General features: G+C 44.6%; 3 protein-coding genes and 1 long non-coding RNA gene across 4 annotated transcripts in view; 3 read left to right on the top strand and 1 right to left on the bottom strand.

Annotated features, from left to right (window-relative positions):
- The window catches only part of LOC112261264 (delphilin), a 60592-nt gene extending 48953 nt beyond the window's left edge, over positions 1-11639 (top strand). Inside the window, 15 exon segments of the mRNA XM_042307038.1 lie at positions 253-350; positions 695-872; positions 1141-1460; positions 4373-4631; positions 4634-5098; positions 5101-5222; positions 5325-5412; positions 5930-6019; positions 7006-7202; positions 7896-8051; positions 8312-8398; positions 8529-8658; positions 10380-10498; positions 10774-10938; positions 11071-11639. Of these exon segments, the coding sequence (XP_042162972.1) occupies positions 253-350; positions 695-872; positions 1141-1460; positions 4373-4631; positions 4634-5098; positions 5101-5222; positions 5325-5412; positions 5930-6019; positions 7006-7202; positions 7896-8051; positions 8312-8398; positions 8529-8658; positions 10380-10498; positions 10774-10938; positions 11071-11142 (2546 nt within the window). The 3' untranslated portion in view covers positions 11143-11639.
- A 149-nt stretch (positions 11640-11788) lies between these two features.
- Positions 11789-13647, top strand: LOC121841095. Its single transcript, XR_006080124.1, has 3 exons — positions 11789-13194; positions 13367-13442; positions 13544-13647. It is a non-coding gene; the product is annotated as an uncharacterized LOC121841095 (long non-coding RNA).
- A 107-nt stretch (positions 13648-13754) lies between these two features.
- LOC121841127 (testis-expressed protein 47-like) lies at positions 13755-16744 on the top strand. Its single transcript, XM_042307524.1, has 3 exons — positions 13755-13812; positions 13896-14094; positions 16260-16744. The coding sequence occupies exons 1-3, from the start codon at positions 13796-13798 to the stop codon at positions 16452-16454; spliced, it is 411 nt and encodes a 136-aa protein (XP_042163458.1). The 5' UTR covers positions 13755-13795; the 3' UTR covers positions 16455-16744.
- A 56-nt stretch (positions 16745-16800) lies between these two features.
- LOC112258930 (rho GTPase-activating protein 17) overlaps positions 16801-20602 on the bottom strand; it is a 45329-nt gene continuing 41527 nt past the window's right edge. The window contains 1 exon segment of the mRNA XM_024433587.2: positions 16801-18476. Coding sequence (XP_024289355.2) covers positions 18325-18476 — 152 coding nt within the window. The 3' untranslated portion in view covers positions 16801-18324.

The raw sequence follows: 20602 nt of genomic DNA, 5'->3' as shown, positions 1-20602 counted from the left end.
TAGCACAAACTACACATTGACGCCAATGGGAGATTTGTGCAGAAATTCAAGTTACGGGGTGTAGCGTACAGTAGATCTCAAGTTAGGATCCAGACCACAGTTATCAGACTGGACTACAGTCTCTGTTGCTTCTCCATGCTGTTAACTACATTCTGATGCTTCCTGCTGTCTCCTGCTGTCTCCCCTCCTCTCTGTGCCTGAGAGGAGGAGGATGATCATGAATGCTTGTCCCTGTCCTTCATGTGGACGCAGGGATTCATGTGGCTGCACCAGGGAGTGGGAGTGGGACACCCGGAGAGAGACAGTGTGGAGATGGCACCTCCTTCCCAGAATCCCCTGACCTAAATCACGTGGGTATAAAACTGCAACACAATGCTCAGCCATATAGCGCCAGCAGTGCTAGTTATGTGTGTACACCAGAGCCGGCTTTTTATAACGATGCTTTTACCAGTGCTTTTGGAAACACTTTATCTGGACGTCTGCTCATGAACCATCTGAAAACATTAGTATATAGTTATGTTAACGTTTAAATTAAGACAAATAGAGGAGGCATGTGGTTTAGGATTTTTACTCAAGGTAAATAATGGTTAACAAACTATCTAGTTATGATTCATAAAGTGTTTATAAGCAGACCTTGTGATAAAGAGTTCCCAGTGCTTTGTGCTAATGGCCTGCTCACACGTACGACCCCTAGATGTCAGGAGTGTACACGGAACTGGAGAGTGTGTACACAGGGAAGAGTGCCGTGAAGGCCATGCAGCAGAATCACAGTCGCTGCTCTCCACTGACCCAGCCTGACCGAGAGGAGCTGGGACAGACTGACGCCTATGGCCAGTCTCCAGCTCGCTCCTCTCTCAGTCAAGGTAGCACAGGTAACACAGACATACACATACACACACACACTGTCGACACGGCAACCACTTGAAGCCAATGTCCGTCAATTGTAAAGATAACAATAACATTGTCATAAATGTTGTCATTCATACTGACTTCAAGGATGACAAATAAGATAATTTAAGATGGAACCCATTTTGTTTAAAGAGACTTATTTAGTCACAAAGTTTAAAGATACTTATTTAGTCACAAAGTCCTCTGTTAGACATCTTTGAAATAATGGAGAGTTTCTTTTCCCCTCCCCAGGGAACCGTAAATCAGGTCTGTCTCTGACATGGAAGGAACCTCTGCCCGACCCTCTGTATGAGTTGTACCACGGGGGAACCATCCCCTCTCCGGGCAGCGCTGACTCCAACCCCTATGTGAGCCTGGAGAGCCCGCCTCCATCCCCCCAGAACTCTGACGACCCCACCAGCCCCCTGTCCAGACGCAGGAAGCTTTTCACCTTCTCCAGACCCCCCCGGAGCAGGGACACTGACAAGTTCCTGGACGCTCTGAGCGAACAGCTGGGACACCGTGTCACTCTGGTGGAAGACTTCCTCCCTGGAGAGAATGACTATGAGGAGGTGAGAGACGGAGACAGTATATGAAGAGATAGTCACTATGAGGGGGTGAGAGACGGAGACAGTATATGAAGAGATATTCACTATGAGGGGGTGAGAGACGGAGACAGTATATGAAGAGATAGTCACTATGAGGGGGTGAGAGACGGAGACAGTATATGAAGAGAGTCACTATGAGGGGGTGAGAGACGGAGACAGTATATGAAGAGAGAGTCACTATGAGGGGGTGAGAGACGGAGACAGTATATGAAGAGAGAGTCACTATGAGGGGGTGAGAGACGGAGACAGTACATGAAGAGATAGTCACTATGAGGGGGTGAGAGACGGAGACAGTACATGAAGAGATAGTCACTATGAGGAGGAGTGCGACGGAGACAGTACATGAAGAGATAGTCACTATGAGGAGGAGAGAGAGCCACTGTGGGCCCAAACACACAAAAAAAAACAGAAAAAAATACATATTGGACAGAACACACGTTAGGTTATTGTGACACAGCCAGTTGGGTCATTGATGCTGGGTCATTGAGCCATGACCCACCAGGTCAGATCTGAAGACTAGAGGTGTGGCTTAGTGGGCGAGGCTTTCAAATAGTTATTTTTGGCCACCCATGAGAGTAAATATCATTCCGGTTCATGTTGTGTTGTACAGTATTGTCATCACATGTTAAGGTTGAGCACTGAGACTTTTGTACTCTTACACAAGAGTATGATATGCCTATAAACATATCCCAATGTAGGGAGAGTTACCACGTTATAATATTTAAATAATAATGTTTTTACATTATATTAAAATATCTAATTAGCAAAGTTATTGAAGGAACATTTTAATTTTATCACGATGTTCGTAATAATGATGGTCGGACCAAGGCGCAGCGTACGTAGAGTTCCACATACTTTTAAAGAATAAAGTGAAACTTAAGCAATTACAAAACAATAAAGAATAAACAAACCATGACGACAATGCTGTGCTAACAGGCAACTAAACATAAACAATATCCCATAACCCACAGGTGGAAAAAAATGCTACTTAAATATGATCCCCAATTAGAGACAACGATAACCAGCTGCCTCTAATTGGGAATCATACAAATCACCAACATAGAAAATCAAACCTAGAACCTCAGAAAATATAAACTAGAACAAAAACCCCTAGTCACGCCCTGACCTACTCTACCATAGAAAATACAGGTTTTCTATGGTCAGGACGTGACAGTACCCCCAAATGTGCGGACTCCGACCGCAAAACCTGAAACAAAAAAAGGAGGGTTGGGGGGGGGTCTAGTGTCGGTGGTGTCTCTGGTGAAGACTCTGGCCTTGGAGCTGGACTGGACGCCGTGCTTACACTGGGCATCGGCGCAGAGGAAGGCTCCGGCCATGGATCTGGAGGTTCCGGACCGTGGACCGCGATGACCCACGGTCCGGAACTTCCTGAGACGGTCCGCGGCCCGGGACCTCCTGAGACGATCGGCAGTCCGGAGGCTCCAGCGACAGTCTGCGGTCCAGAGCCTCCAGCGAGGGTTCTTAGTCCGGAGCCTCCTGCGAGGGTTCACAGTCCGGAGCCTCCGGCGACGATCTACAGTCCGGAGTCCCCATTGATGAACCACGGTCTGGAGTCCCTGGCGACGATCTACGGTCTGGAGTTCCCGGCAACGATCTATGGTCTGGAGTCCCCGGCGACGATCTATGGTCCGGAGTCCCCGACGACGATCTACGGTCCGGTTCCTCGGGCAACGATCCATGGTCCGGAGCCTCCGGCAACGATTCAGGGTCCGGTTCCTCCGGCGACGATCCACAGCCAGGAGCCCCCGGCGATGATCCACGGTCTGGAGCATCCGGTGATGATTCACGGTCCGGTTCCTCTGGCGATGACCCATGGTCCGGTTCTTCCGGCAACGAGCCACTGTCCGGTTCCTCCGATGACATGTTCACGAGCGGAGTGGGTACTTTGCCCCGCACCGGAGCTGCCCCGACAGTAGATGCCCACCCGGACCCTCCCCTATTGACTCAGGTTTTGAGGCCGGAGTCTGCACCTTTGGGGGAGGGGGTACTGTCAGAGCTTTTATTCTCTATGTTGGATAGGTCTGGGTATGATTTAAGGGTGGGTTATCTAGGTGAATTATATTTCTATGTTGGCCTAGTATGGTTCCCAATCAGAGGCAGCTGTTTATCGTTGTGTCTGATTGGGGATCATATTTAGGTAGCCATTTTCCCATTGTGCTTTGTGGGATCTTGTCTATGTATAGTTGCCTGTGAGCATTATAGTAGCTTCAGGGTTCTTTGTTCGTTTTGTTGTTTTGTTCTTTAAAGTTTTCTATTCCAAAATAAAGTATGGAAACATACCACGCAGCATCTTGGTCCACTCCTTATAACGATCGTGACATATTTGCAATGTACAAACTTAACATGATGAACAGGAACAACATTTACTATCACGGGTGGCTAAGAATACCTATCTGCAAGCCAAGCCACCAATAGGCCACACCCACTGAAAATAACCTGATCACCCAAATATGACCCAACATGTGTTCTGTCCACTATTTACCCAGCACTGGGTGGTTTTTAACCCAGCATTTTTTAAAGTGTACCAGATCAAATTTATTGAGTGCAGAAACAGTCATGTCCAACAAGTTATTCAATTATCTACAGTACAGTATAAGAAATCTGATGTTTACCAACATGATACAGACGGTACAGTAAATGTAGTTGTTATTGCGTGAACAGATATTTATGGGGATTGTTTCCATGGTTTCTGAAGAAAAGCAGTGCATATGAATAGGAAATTATTACATGCATTATCGCTGTACAATGAAGGTTGATTATAAGGTGTGTCTGAAGAATGGTTACAAGATGTAAATCAGATGACATGGTGAGTCTGATTAGAAGGTGTGAGACTGATGATTATCTGCTGTGTCCAGATGAGTTTCCAGGATGAGCAGGAGGTGAGCTACCTCCCCCGCCAGCTGAGCAGTGCCAGCAGTGAGGACATCAGCAGCAACGATGAGGCCACCTCCCTCACCTACTCCTCCGGGTCAGAACACATCTCTATCCCCCCACCCCCGCAGAGCGCCCCGCCACCCCCGCCCTTGCCCACCCCCTTACCCCCGCCACCCTTTGGCTTCTCCGACCCCCTCCCCATTACCCCTGTCCTCTCCCACTTCTCTCCAGAACACATCCCCGGGCGCGCATGTCCTTCCAGCCTCAGCATCCCATCATCCCCCCTCCCCCACCTCCCCCACGGGCCTTCATGTACAACAGGCCGTCCCTACACAAGGTGCTGCCAACCAGAGATGAGCTACAGGGCTGTGTCCACCACCAGGCTACTCAGATGACTCTCCCCCTGGGCCCTCGCTATTCTCCCCAGCCCTCTCGCCCCAGGAACCTGCCCCGCCAGGCCAGCCAGCCTCAGCCCCTGACCCAGCCCATCCTGTGTCCCCAGCCCTCCCCTCAGCCCAACAGGCAAAGCCAGCTCGCCCTCCAGAGGCACCACCAGCTTCACCACCAGCCCTACCAGCCCCAGCTGAGCCACAGCCTTCCCCCTAAAGCCCCTCACCAGCCCCCTCACTCACAGACCTATGAGACCCCCATCTCAGTGTCAGAGCTCCAGAAACACAAGGTCCCCCCACCACCCCCTCCACCACTGCCGCCCCCTGCGACCCGCCTCCACTGCCCAATTCCAGTCCCTGTGCTGGGGACACCAACCACATGAGTGTGAAGAGACTGCGCTGGGAGCAGGTGGAGAACTCTGAGGGAACCATCTGGGGACAGGCATGTGTCGAGTCTATTGTACTAACCCTGAACCTGGAATCAGTACTGTTTGTTGTTGTGTTAAGAAATGTATTGACAGGTGAGATACTTTGTCTGCTTTAGCTTGGAGAGGACCCCGACTATGACAAACTGAGTGACATGGTGAAGTATCTCGATCTAGAGATGCACTTTGGTACCCAACGGAGTTCCAGTAAGTTTTTATTCTGATCTCTTCATCAAACATCTCATCTCATAGTCATATCATATCATGTATTCATATCACTGGTTCTGTTGATAACATTTTAAAATATTGTCCTTATACCCTCATAGTCTTATTATGTATCTTTATTTAACAGGGAGTCCCATTGAGACCAAGGTCTCTTTTGCCAGGGAACACTGCATATAATTATATAACAATATAATTATTTGGTTTCATAGCTGTGGAAGAGTACATTGCTTTCATTAATTCAACATCACTTGTTTTGTGTTTCATGGTGTCAGTGTATTGCTGATTTTCCATGTTGTTCTTATGCCTTCACAGCTCACCAAGTTGTCCCATGGAGTCTACTAAGCACGTCTATTCACCTGCTCATCAAATGCATTCTCCATAAAGCACCACCTACCATCCCCTCTCTTCTCTCATTACCCGTCCACCTTTAGTGCCTGTTAGTGTTTCCAACCCTGGTGCCTGGAGATCAGCATCCTTACACTGTGATTAAATGTGTCAGTCTCTCTTCCAGAGCCAGCCTTCCTGCCCGAGAGCTTTAAAAAGAAAGACGTGGTGGAGATTCTGTCTCATAAGAAAGCCTACAACGCCTGTGAGTATGACCCTGGCCTTGGTCCCCAGGGATCTGAACCATGACTGTCACGATCGTTAGAATGAGTGGACCAAGGTGCAGCGTGGTAGGCGTACATTTTACTTTCTTGAATGAACACCGAACAAAAACAACAAAGTACCAAACTAAACGTGATCCCTAGGGATCTGAACCATGACCCTGGCCTTGGTCCCCAGGGATCTGAACCATGACCCTGGCCTTGGTCCCCAGGGATCTGAACCATGACCCTGGCCTTGATCCCCAGGGATCTGAACCATGACCCTGGCCTTGGTCCCCAGGGATCTGAACCATGACCCTGGCCTTGGTCCCCAGGGATCTGAACCATGACCATGGCCTTGGTCCCCAGGGATCTGAACCATGACCCTGGCCTTGGTCCCCAGGGATCTGAACCATGACCCTGGCCTTGGTCCCCAGGGATCTGAACCATGACCCTGGCCTTGGTCCCCAGGGATCTGAAACATGACCCTGGCCTTGGCCCCCAGGAACCTTTATCTCAATGATTTGAATAGACTCTCTAGTCTATTCAGGTGACTCTGAGGTTCAAACACAGGTGCTCTGATTTCTACAGAAACTTGTTGTTTATCAATGAAAGTTTGTTTTTATTGTATATGACTGTTTTGTGTGGACCCCAGAAAGAGTATCAGTTGCTAATGTAACAGCTAACGGGGTCCAAATAAACCATTTTAAACTGGGTGGTTCAAGCCCTGAATGCTGATTGTCTGACAGCTGTGGTATATCATACCCGTGTACCACGGTATGACAAAACATTCATTTTACTGCTCTAGTTATGTTGTTAACCAGTTTATAATAGCGATTAGGCTCCTCAGGGGTATGTCCTATATGACCAATAGACCTCCACGTTGCGTTGTGTCTAAGAACAGCCCTTATGCGTGGTATTTTGGCCATATTGCCTTATTGCTTAAATAAACCTCTCCTCCATCCCTTTATTCCACGCCTCCTCTACCCAGCCATCCTGATCGCCCACCTGAAGCTGTCTCCAGGTGAGCTGCGCCAGGTGCTGATGACTATGAGCACAGACAGACTGGAGCCAGCCCACATCAAGCAGCTGCTGCTCTACGCCCCCGATGACCAGGAAGTCAAACAGTACCAATGCTTCGACCAGAACTCCGCCAAACTCAGTGACCCTGACCAGTTTGTCCTGCAGGTAACTGAGACACTGTTGTGTCAATGTTTCCCAAATGGTGGGTCGGAACCACATATTGGCCCACCAGTCCCTCTAGGCCAGGGATCATCAACTAGATTCAGCCGCAGACCGATTTGGTTGGGGGGCTGGAACATAATTACAAATAATTTGTAGACTGCAAATTAACCGCAAGAATATATAAACAGATATTATTTGACTAAAACATGATCATTTCAAACCTTGCTTACATTTATATATGATCATGTGTCCCTCTATTATGGATGGGAATACTTTGGGAACAGAGTTCCAGAAAACCAAATAAAACCAGTTGGGGATCCTGGTCTAGAATGAGGCTAGAATGTTTAAAAAAATACATTTCAGTATTTTACTGAATACTATACACTCTTAGAAAAAAGGCTTCCAAACGGGTTCTTCGGCTATCCCCATAGGATAACCATTTTGGTTTCAGGTAGAACCCTTTTGGGTTCCATGTAGAACCCTCTGTGGAAAGAATTCTGCATAGAACCCAAAAGGGTTATACCTGGAACCAAAAAGGGTTCTTCAAAGGGTTCTCCTATGGGGACAGCCAAACAGTTTTAGGTTCTAGATAGCACCTTTTTTTCTAAGAGTGTAGTACTAGTTTACTACAGTAACATGTTACTTTACTAGCAATAGTAACAGTATTTTTAGAGTTCATAATCTGTGTGTGCCCAGATGCTGATGGTCCCTGAGTATAAGACTCGTCTGCGGAGTCTCCATTTTAAGACAGCCCTGCAGGAGAAGACAGAGGAGATGAAGGCTGGATACGAATGGATCTACAGGGCCTCGATAGAACTCAGGAGCAGCAAGAAACTGGCCAAGATCCTCGAGGTAATACAACTGCTGAAACTCGCACTCCCTGAGAGTGGAATACAGTAGCTTAATGGTTGAGAAATGGCAAACAGCTCTCTTGTTTATTTCATATGATTTATGTGTCTCTGCTGTCATAATCTAAGGTTATTAAAGAAGATGCATTGTGTGTAAAATCATATAGGATAAGGTAATAAGATACAGACTCAGAGGTATGCATAATGTGGTGATCGCGTTGTGTTACCGGTAAACTGTTTCTAAACCTCTGTTTCTGTCTACAGTTTGTGCTGGCAATGGGGAATTACCTGAACAATGGTCAACCCAAGACAAACAAAACCACTGGCTTTAAGATCAACTTTCTCACTGAGGTATGAATGGATGTTCATTCTCTAACTGATTATGCTTTAGCCTCATTTGTCTTTTTGGGATTTGTGTTGTCTTTGCCTTGGAGTTAACCTCTTTCTAATGCCAAATTCTATCTCACCTTCCTTCTTACAGCTCAGCACCACTAAAACGGTGGATGGTAAATCCACCTTCCTCCACATTCTTGCCAAATCGCTATGCCAACACTTCCCAGAACTGTTGAACTTTGCCAGGGACCTCACAAACGTGCCACTCGCAGCCAAAGGTACAGTAAGACAACACCACACAATGCTCTTTAAATGGCTCTGTCCGTCAGCAGGACTCTGAGGTTCATGTGCAGAATGCATTAGTTCCATTTAGTACATTACAATATGTACTACAAGTCATGTCCTTATCAGTTTCCTGATAGTTACTTTTCGATATTCAGATATGCCTTTCAGCAGTTATCTCATAAGACTGAAACACTACAGCATTTATAATGAATGGCATTGACATTTGACACTATGCATTGGATTTATCTCATACAAATCAAATCCAACTTTATTTGCCACATGTGCCAAATACAACAAGTGTAGACTTTACCGTGACATGCTTACTGACAAGCCCTTAACCAACAGTGTAGACTTTACCGTGACATGCTTACTGACAAGCCCTTAACCAACAGTGTAGACTTTACCGTGACATGCTTACTGACAAGCCCTTAACCAACAGTGTAGACTTTACCGTGACATGCTTACTGACAAGCCCTTAACCAACAGTGCAGCAGACATGCTTACTGACAAGCCCTTAACCAACAGTGCAGACCTTGACATGCTTACTGACAAGCCCTTAACCAACAGTGACAAGACAGTTTACCGTGACATGCTTACTGACAAGCCCTTAACCAACAGTGCAGACCTTACCGTGACATGCTTACTGACAAGCCCTTAACCAACAGTGCAGACCTTACCGTGACATGCTTACTGACAAGCCCTTAACCAACAGTGCAGACCTTACCGTGACATGCTTACTGACAAGCCCTTAACCAACAGTGCAGACCTTACCGTGACATGCTTACTGACAAGCCCTTAACCAACAGTGCAGACCTTACCGTGACATGCTTACTGACAAGCCCTTAACCAACAGTGCAGACCTTACCGTGACATGCTTACTGACAAGCCCTTAACCAACAGTGCAGACCTTACCGTGACATGCTTACTGACATGCTTACTGACAAGCCCTTAACCAACAGACATGCAGACCTTACCAACAGTGACATGCTTACTGACAAGCCCTTAACCAACAGTGCAGACCTTACCGTGACATGCTTACTGACAAGCCCTTAACCAACAGTGCAGACCTTAACCAACGTGACATGCTTACTGACAAGCCCTTAACCAACAGTGCAGACCTTACCGTGACATGCTTACTGACAAGCCCTTAACCAACAGTGCAGACCTTACCGTGACATGCTTACTGACAAGCCCTTAACCAACAGTGCAGTTCAAGAAGAAGAACATATTTACCAAGAAGGATAAATTAAAAGTAACACAATAAGAATAACAATAACGAGACTATATACAGGGGGCACCGGTACCGAGTCAGTGTGCAGGGGTACAGGCTAGTTGAGGTAATCCATACATGTAGGAGTACAGGATAGTTGAGGTAATCCATACATGTAGGAGTACAGGATAGTTGAGGTAATCCATACATGTAGGAGTACAGGATAGTTGAGGTAATCCATACATGTAGGAGTACAGGATAGTTGAGGTAATCCATACATGTAGGAGTACAGGATAGTTGAGGTAATCCATACATGTAGGAGTACAGGATAGTTGAGGTAATCCATACATGTAGGTGGGGGCGAAGTGACTATGCATAGGTAGCAAACAAACAGCGAGTAGCAGCAGTGTACAAGGGGGGAGGGTCAATGTAAATTGTTCGGTGTAGCTGTGTACAAATTGTACAAGTCATACTGCATGGTTTTCTATTGACATTTCTCTGCAGTGAATCAGCGTATCCTGACAGCTGAGCTGGCTGACCTTCACTCCACCATCCAGGACATCAGGACAGCCTGTCAGAAGATCCCAGCCACGGCCGAGGATCACTTCGCTGCCGTCATGAGTGTATCCTTCAACAAAGCCCTTCACAACACAACATTTCACACGAACAGTAACACACTGTAGTAGTAATTACACTGTAATAGTCTTCATGTTGGGAATGTGCTCGTAAGTAAGCATTTCACAGTAAAGTCTACACCTGTTGTATTCAGTGTAATGGGCAAATAAAATGTGATTTAATTTAATTACACCATTGGTCAGTATGTTACTAGTCAGAATGTGTCACTGTGCTTCAAATGGTCTGACAGTTGACAGTTTGACCCTTGACCCTGAAGATAAAGGGTTTCCTGGAGAACAGTCACCCAGCGGTTCAGTCTCTGGACTCTCTGCAGCTGAGAGCCATGGACGAGTTCACTAAGGTGGCCTCGTACTTCGGAGAGGACAGCAAGGTCACCTCCACTGAGGCCTTCTTCGCCATTTTTGCTGAGTTTACTTCCAAGTTTGAGGTGAGCCAGTAGCCATAGTGATGCTCTTCACAGGTCTCTGACCGCACAATTTGACAGCATTCAAATGCGTCTGTAACTCAAGTACAATGATTGGTTCTGTTTTCATGTATGATAATTGGTCCTGTTTTCCAGAGAGCACTGAATGAGACCCAGGCCACTGAGAACCCCTGCAGCCCCAGAGTGCCCTCTCCCCTGGCCTGGTAGAGACTGGATAGCTCCTCTGCTCTCATCAACCAAAGTGCCAAGACAACACAAAGAAACAGTCACAACTACTGGGACACAAACAACATGATCTTCAACACTGCGGAATGCCGTAGGGCCAGGAGTTCTTCCTGACCATGTGATCTGACGAAAAGAACTCTCATCCAAAGGGTCCAGAGTTTCTCCTGGGAAGGTCAAGTAGCTCTATATGTTCAGATAACATGAGTATATATTTTATATTGGATTGTATTAAATTGAAAGTATAATGAAATTGTAAAGACAAAGCATAGATGTACTGCCAAAATAAAGGAAACACCAACATAAAGTGTTTTAATAGGGAGTTGGGCCACCATGAGCCAGAACAGCTTCAATGCACCTTGGCACAAATTCTACAAGTTGTTATAACTATATTTTGAGGGATGCTACACCATTCTTCCATGAGAAATTCCATATTTTGGTGTTTTGTTGACGGTTGTGGAAAACGCTGTCTCTGGTGCTGCTCCAGAATCTCCCATAAGTATTCAATTGAGTTTTGATCTGGTGACTGAGAGTGACACATACACACACACACACACACTTTAGCCATGGTAGTCGTAATAATGGGCAACTGGGAATTTTTGTACATGACCCTAAGCATGATGGGATGTTAATTGCTTAATTAACTCAGGAACCACACCTGTGTGGAAGCATCTGCTTTCAGTATACTTTGTATCCCTCATTTACTCAAGTGTTTCCTTTATTTTGGCAGTTGCCTGTATATGTAAATAACCATGACATTTTAGATGGCTGATAGTCAGGCGTATATGAATTTTATCTAGAGCTGAGCGCTATTTTTACAGATGGACTTGATCTGCCTACAACAGAAACACATAATCACTGCCTCGTAGATTGTGATGATAGAATGCAGTGTAAACCTACCTTGAAGCATTACATTGGCATGACAAACGTACTGTGAATTGTTATTACAATATTTAGAGGCTTTCTGGTGCCAATGTAATTGCAGTCATCCTAACATTTGGCATTTCAAAACTTGCTCTGGGCAGGGGCAACAAAAATAATACCACTCTCCTAAGTGTATTAAAATTGTTTTACAGTATGAGGAGCATATGTGAAATATGAGGGTTAACCCACTGGGGCTAATATATGAATAGCTGCTAACTGAAAGACATCAATCCATGTTAGCATTGAGTGGTCCAGGTGGCTCTTGCGGTCACTGGGGTTGTTACTGATGAACCGTCCATTCCACTGCCATAACTTTCACCTGTATCAACAGTCTTGTTTTAGAACAAATATTCACTGTTTGCTAGTGTGCATTTAAAGCTGTTTTGAATGTATTTCTTGCGTTTCTACTTTCCCTCCATAATTCCTTTTCACATATACATTTCAGTCAGAGCTGCCATCATGAAAATACAAACATATTGATTTACAGACCTGTTGTACCAGGCAATGTGTCATCATGTTAAAAAAGACTGCTACATATTTAAATCTTGCCACAAGTGCAGTACAGTTTTATGACAAGCATTTGCATGTTGCTGTCTATAGGTGTTGTTTTGTGTTAAAATGATTGTACATCTGGATTTGTTTACTTTTATTGTATTCTCACAAGTTGGGTCTAAAATGTAGACCTATTATAACTCTAGATCAATTTAAGTTTGTTAATGTATTTAAATGTTCATTTTGTATAGCCTAAGTGTGTTTTGTCTATGTTTTCATTGATATGAATGGAGTACTCTGTATAGTTCAAAAAGTATTGACTTTTTATGTTGGCCATGTGGTTGCTTCTGGATCAGTTGTACTTGTTTTGGATCTGTAAAAATACATAAATGCTTGACAAATAAACTGCCTGATACCCACGAGCTTCTTCGGAGCCAGAGACGAACATGGACTGGACCAAATTAACTGAAGTTTGTCGCGTGGTGGTGTAATTGCCATAGCAACGGGAAAATGGCAGTAAATCCTTTGCCATCATCTCTACCTGGCAGCGTCAATTCGTATTTCAACGCCTACAAAAACTCGCTTTTTGCCGATGTCGAAAAACAGAAAACAACCTGCAAAGTAAGGCTGAAGACTTGAAGAAATTGTTATGTGATAGAAGTTTCCAAACAGGACGCGCGATGGCGCGCTAACGTACAAATTTGGGGTCATGATCAGCATTCCTTCAATGAATTAAGGTTTTTAGCAGTGAGCGCGTCTAACATCAGCTTGTTTCTGTCTTTTGTGTTTGTAGAAACGTTTTATCCACAGACTGGTGTATGTAGCAACGAGAAAGCTAAACGCTGACGATAAACAGAGTGCAATTGCAGGTAAAAAAAAAAAATGTAAAGAAGAAAAAAAAGGTAAAATCTTAGCCAGAATGTATTTCGGGAGAATGAGTTACTCACTGTCGTGATTGTCTTCATTCCAGAATACTATGAGCAATTTTTGTCGAAATTCCAGAAAAACCCACAGACTGAGAAAGTCACTGGGATACTGCTATTATATCCCAAAAGTATAATTCATTTGATGGAGGTATGTGGATAATTAACCATTTTACCTTGCTTACAAGTGTTGGTGTATCATCTATAATAGCCTATTGCTATTTGTATTATTAAAATAATTTATTTGGTTTTAGTCCTCTTCAGAAGTTCTCCACGTGATTCTGGAAGATCTGAATGACATGGAGAAAAGCCCAAAGTAAGATTTCCTCTGACTCCTCCCCATCGGGACATATGGTCCTTGCTTTGCTCTGATATCTTGACTGGGTGTTTTTGGCCCAGCTGCCCACTGAAGGAGGTGCGTATCCTGGTGGTGTCTCATTGTGTGCTGAGACGTATGTTCCCGTTGTGGGGCTACCGCTTCGTGACGCTGCCCCTCAGCCTCCAGGACCCCAACCCACAGACCCAGCCCGTGGAGACCCTAGTCCCAGACAGCCTGGCCATGATCTACAAGATGTGTGTGTGTCTACTCAAACACAGGGTAAAGGAGATGCTTAATACTGTTGGTGGTGAATGTCCACGTCTTTGTTGCATGTCTGTACATGCCAATCTTAAGACAAATCCATCCTTTCCTTTGTAAGGTATTTTGATATGATACAAAGCCCTCCACATGAGAATAGTGTCAGGCCTGTTGGTGTTTGTGTGGTTCAATAGAGTATTTGTTCACTATGTGTGTTGTTCTATAGGGTAGCTGTTCAGTGTGTGTGCGTTATTCTATAGGGTAGCTGTTCAGTGTGTGTGTGTGGGTTGTTCTTTAGAGTAGCTGTTCAGTGTGTGTGTTGTTCTATAGGGTAGCTGTTCAGTGTGTGTGTTGTTCTATAGGGTAGCTGTTCAGTGTGTGTGTTGTTCTATAGGGTAGCTGTTCAGTGTGTGTGTTGTTCTATAGGGTAGCTGTTCAGTGTGTGTGTGTTGTTCTTTAGAGTAGCTGTTCAGTGTGTGTGTTGTTCTATAGGGTAGCTGTTCAGTGTGTGTTGTTCTATAGGGTAGCTGTTCAGTGTGTGTGTTGTTCTATAGGGTAGCTGTTCAGTGTGTGTGTGTGTTGTTCTTTAGAGTAGCTGTTCAATGTGTGTGTTGTTCTATAGGGTAGCTGTTCAGTGTGTGTTGTTCTATAGGGTAGCTGTTCAGTGTGTGTGTTGTTCTATAGGGTAGCTGTTCAGTGTGTGTGTTGTTCTATAGGGTAGCTGTTCAGTGTGTGTGTTGTTCTATAGGGTAGCTGTTCAGTGTGTGTGTGTTGTTCTTTAGAGTAGCTGTTCAGTGTGTGTGTTGTTCTATAGGGTAGCTGTTCAGTGCGTGTGTTGTTCTATAGGGTAGCTGTTCAGTGCGTGTTATGTTGCTCTACAGCAGGGGTGGGCAACTCCAGTCTTCCAGGGCCTGATTGGTGTCACTTCTTCTCCATCCCTACCAAACACAGCTGATTAATCTAATTGCATTCTAAACTGAAGATCATGATTAGGTGATTGGAGTCAGGTGTGTTGTTGTGACACCAATCAGGCCCTCAAGGACTGGAATTGCCCATCCCTGCTCTATAGGGTAGCTGATCAGTGTGTGTTATGTTGCTCTATAGCAGGGGTATTCAACTCTTACCCTATGATTTTGTTGTAATTTTACTCCCTTTTTCGATCTCGTCTCATCACTGCAACTCCCCAATGGGGTCGAGAGAGGCGAAGGTCGAGTCATGCATCCTCCGAAACATAACCCGCCAAGCCACGTTTCTTAACACCCACCTGCTTAACCTGGAAGCCAGCTGCACCAATGTGTTGGAGAAAACACCGTCCAACTGATGACCATTGTCAGCCTGCAGGTGCCCGGCCCGCCACAAGGAGTCGCTAGAGCGCGATGAGCCAAGTAAAGGCCTCCGGGCCAAACCCTCCCCTAACCTGGACGACACTGGGCCAATTGTGAGCCACCCTATGGGACTCCCGGTCATGGACGGTTGTGACATAGCCTGGGATTGAACCCGGGTCTGTAGTGACGACTTAGAACGCTGCGCCACTCGGGTGGCTGGTGTCCCAGGTCTAAATCAGTCAATCAAACAATGAAAAAATGTTGTGGAACTGACTTCGAGGTCCCAAGTTGTTTGAGGGTTCTAGCTGTTCAGTGTGTGTGTGATGTTCTATAGGGTGGCTGTTCAGTGTGTGTGATGTTCTATAGGGTAGCTGTTCAGTGTGTGTGTGTGATGTTGTATAGGCTAGCTGTTCAGTGTGTGTGTGCGCGGTTCTATAGGGTAGCTGTTCAGTGTGTGTGTGCTGTTCTATAGGGTACCTGTTTAGTGTGTGTGTGTGTGTGTTACAGGGTAGCTGTTCAGTGTGTGTGTGATGTTCTATAGGGTACCTGTTTAGTGTGTGTGTGTGTGTATGTGTGTTACAGGGTAGCTGTTCAGTGTGTGTGCGTGTGTTATAGGGTAGCTGTTCAGTGTCTGTGTGCTGTTCTATATGGTAGCTGTTCAGTGTGTGTTCAAATCTATAGGGTAGCTGTTCAGTGTGTGTGTTATAGGGTAGCTGTTCAGTGTGTGTTATAGGGTAGCTGTTCAGTGTATGTGTATGTGTGTTACAGGGTAGCTGTTCAGTGTGTGTGTGTTATAGGGTAGCTGTTCAGTGTGTGTTATAGGGTAGCTGTTCAGTGTGTGTGTGTGTGTGTGTGTTATAGGATAGCGGTTCAGGCCAGGAAGATCAGGAGCAGGCGCTTCGGTTAGAGGAGGATACAGTCATCTACCTCTGTCAGAGTGCAGTGCTGCACTCCCCATCCACCTTCCTACAAACCTACACCAAGGCTACCAACATCCTCATGGATTCCGGTAATTGCTTTGTGTGCGTTTTATCTAGGGCTAGATCCGAATTATAGCGCGATTGAAATGTAAAGGTAATTGCCGATTGAGCTGACATATGCAGTATTTACCGTAAATGCAGTCTCCTCAAATGCAGGAACATTGCCTTTAAATGTAAATCACACTAGTGCAGGGCTTCCGCGATCCGGATTGAATGTAGACCTGTCTGGAATCAAAATCATCAAAATAAATGTTATATTATTTTAGAAATCGTGTGGCCGACACACCGCAGACTTTACTGGTAGCAGGAGAATGAAGAAATGACTACTAGACAATCGTCCTCCATCAGTAACACTAAATAAAGCATTTTCTTACTGTGTATCTGCATGTATGTGTCTGTGATCAAGCCATGACTAACAACCATTTCAACTTTTTCTTCATATATTTTATTCAGACAGGGAGTATAACCAAGCATTCATTTGCCATTTGATGTATTTCTTGTTTAAGCTCAACAGTCTGCATACAAAACTGAGCTTAAAATGCAGCTTTAACATTTCTAGTTAAATGGCTTGTTAGTCTTTCAGAGCCTCCAACCAAGGTTCTCTTTCTGCAGATGGATAAGGCAGCAAGTTAAAGGAGAAAGAGAGAAGGGGGGGGGGGATCTCAGTAAGACTATATGGATGATGATCGTCTCTGAAAAGCAGTACAATTACTGAACATGTGTTCAGGGCAACTGAAGCGTCCAGAAATGTGCCCTTTAGTTGGTACCATTCATGTTCTCTAGGAGCACAACCCTGCATTATATTAAGGAAAAGCAACACAGAAAAAAAGTCTAGTGAATCCAACACCACCTCACTACTAGGTTGTTACATCAGTTTGTGTGTAAAACCCAGCTCCGTGGGAAGGATCGCAGAATGATCTTCCATATAGAAACCTGTTCACTGGAAAGCAACTGTTTGTGGGGTTTAGACTTGGTTCAATATCAACTGTGGAAGTGATTCACCAGACAGATGACAAAGTAGCTATAGTAGAAGCGCTTAAAACCGTCCTTTCCAACATTCACTTATAGTGGAACTGTCACTTTAATGCCCCAAAAACATCAGAGTAAACACAGAAGGTTAGGAAGGCCCCTACAATCCAAGAGGCTCAGCATATACACAGTTTATTGACCTAACACTGCTACAACAAGTTATGGAACCAGTAAGGCACAATTCAGAAAACTGCATGATTTTAACTTAAGCCACAGGGAATGCGTTTTTGGAAATAAATACAAAGAGCAAAGGATAGGTTTCATACAAAACAGGGATAAAACGGTCAAAGTGTTTGAGACGACTGGAAACCTGCAGTCACAAGCTACACTTTCAGCAACAGTTCTTTTTTGGGGGGGGGGGTTCTACTTTTACCCACATTTCCTGTGCTTTCCATTTACAAATAGTATTCTTCAGTTCTAAGGCCATCATCATAATCAACAACAAAACACCTCACACCAATATCAAAGTCAGTCAGTCCACTGTTAACAACCCACTTACTACTACTACCAGTCCCTTCAGGTGCAACATCCCATGCAAAAACATACCGTTTTAATCAAGGCTGTTCTGTAGTCCCTCTAAGGTGTGTTGATTTGATTGTATATAGTAGTAGCTGTAACAAGGCTGAGGTGGAGCGGACCAAGGTGGTAATGATGGTGGGTAAGTTAGTGTGTGGTGGACACGGAGGTGGAGTTGGCAGAGAGCAGCAGAGGTGTGGTGATCTGAGGGCTGAGGGGAGCCTGCGGTAGAAGTTACCACTAACCACAGATCTAGGACCAAATCTCCCTATACCTAGTCGTATAGTTATCCATTAGGGGATGAAACTACTATCTGACCCTGGACCTGTGATTAGGGTCAACTTCTACCCACACCTGGAGAGGAGATGGAGGGGAGAGAGAGCCAAGCCCAGTCCTCTTCATTATAGGATGGTACTCTCTGTGTCCAGGTCTGAATCTTTGGGCTGAGATACGGATGCCATGGGGGCCATGGAGGGGGCGGTCACTGGCTGCTGGTCCACAGCAAACTCAGGGACTAAGGCTCGGGTCAACCCTTTGAGAGACAGCGCTGGGTCTGGACAGGACAGAGACAGTGAAATGTTACTGCTCCAGCTGACTGAGGAGTTAAGTCTTTTAAGCTGTAGTAGTTGAGTGATTGTAGAAAATCAGACACTGAATCTGACTTCAGTTAAATATTGTGGATTAACAAGGTCAAAGTACTAAGAAGTCAATGGATAGAAATTCCTGAAGGGGAAAACTAAATAGCTGATATTAAAATCATCAAAAAGTCACTTGAAAATATGTGTTCAATGTTAGTACGTTTTGGCAAGCATGGTTGACGTGCATAAAGAGTGACAAGCAAAATGCTAATTCAACCTCCAGTACAGACTGTCACATCCTCAATCTAGGCAGGTAGCCTAGTGGTTAGAGCGTTGGACTAGTAACCGAAAGGTTCCAAGTTCAAATCCCCAAGCTGACAAGGTACAAATCAGTCGTTCTGCCCCTGAACAGGCAATTAACCCACTGTTCCTAGGTTGTCATTGAAAATAAAAATGTGTTGTTAACTGACTTGCCTAGTTACAGAAAAAAAAAAAATCTGAAGGACCTGACATCCAAACAGTGATGTCAACCTTTGAAATCGACTACCATTGTTTACCATTTTCCACTGGCTTTAAGATTGGAAAATAGCAGTGAATCATCAAGTAGAGTTAAGTGGCAGCATATCAGAGAGCATGCCGAACCACAGATTTCTTTTGAAACAGTCACGCGAATGCTATCCACATTCCATCATAAAGCAATATAAAGCAGACATTTCTCTATTGAAAACCACATTGCTGCTGTCATCACCTTTCTGCTCAGAACTGTTGAGTTGAAGAGAGCCTCATGCTTCAAATGCATCCAAGGCATGCAACTTCTAAACACAATCCTGTCCCATGCATATCGGAACACTAAAACCTGATGCGGTCGGGTTGCCACACTAAAACGCCAAGACAAGACAGGTTATAGTAGCGCTGGGAAGATAAACTGAAAACTAAAAACTAAATTGACCATACCGATCAGTTTTCACAGGCTTTTGTTTTACTCATATCATTCATTACGATAAGTTGCCTATAAAAGAGAAATTCAGTTTGAAATTAAATAAGTTTGCTTATCTGGGTGACTGATAATGGGCCAATTGATGGTTACAACCATCAAACTAGTATTAGTAGTTAAAAAGGATGATACACAAAAGGTGGTGCACAATATAAAAGTATCCTTCTATTTATCGCTATCGCATCAATTTAGACAATTTATGGCGATATGTATTTTTGTCCAAATGGCCCAACTCTAGGCCATAGAACTTCCACCCTAAATAGTCTGATTATGCTAGAATGATATTCTGATGTTGATGTTTATTTATGTACAATAGTACAGCTTCAACTTCAGTCTTCTAATTAAAATGACAATGACAATATTCATTGAAAAAAAACAAATTTCCAGAGGGAGAACAAATGCAATTGAAGGGTTTGCAAAAGACATACTGACAGAATCAATCAAATTTTAAAAAAAGGTAATATTCTGCCAATTCCATGAATCAAATCGGTTTTCAGTTTCTGGTATCCTCTCATCATTTAGAGACAAACCATTAGAGATGTCCTTTGAAAACCCCACATCAAAATGTTACTGACATTTAAATGATTTAATAATGAAGGTGGAATGTCATGATGGTTCATGGCCAATGGGATCGATGATAAAACATCTATTAGAAAAGCAGGCACAAGTGGTAGGTTTCTAAAAGTATGTTGTGGTAATGGAGTAATGCAGAAACGGATGGCGTGCAGCAGCTGCAAAATACAAGTCCTGACAAACCTCTTTCATAAATGCTCCTTAACCTGTGGACACAGGACTTTTAGATAAAACATTGTCAATGTACTGGCAACACTGGAGTAAAATACACAAGTGAGAAGGAAGTACTGAACCAATACTATAAACTGAAAGAAGGGATTGTTGTGATATGACCAAAAGTACATAAACACCTGCTCGTCGAACATCTCATTCCAAAATCATGGTAATTAATATGGAGTTGGTCCCCCCTTTGCTGCTATAACAGCCTCCACTCTTCTGGGAAGGATTTCCATTAGATGTTGGAACATTGCTGCGGGGACTTACTTCCATTCAGCCACAATAGCATTAGTGAGGTCGGCACTGATGTTGGGAGAT

This window comes from Oncorhynchus tshawytscha, linkage group LG27 (genome assembly GCF_018296145.1).
Source record: "Oncorhynchus tshawytscha isolate Ot180627B linkage group LG27, Otsh_v2.0, whole genome shotgun sequence".
Classification (NCBI taxonomy): Eukaryota; Metazoa; Chordata; class Actinopteri; order Salmoniformes; family Salmonidae; genus Oncorhynchus; species Oncorhynchus tshawytscha.
This window is presented reverse-complemented; position numbering and strand designations above follow the sequence as displayed.

Excerpts from the sequence above, each read along its gene's own strand:
- LOC121841127 (XM_042307524.1), top strand. Across the intron at positions 14,095-16,259 it reads TGTGTCTACTCAAACACAGG|GATAGCGGTTCAGGCCAGGA; the intron begins GTAAAGGAGATG and ends TGTGTGTTATAG.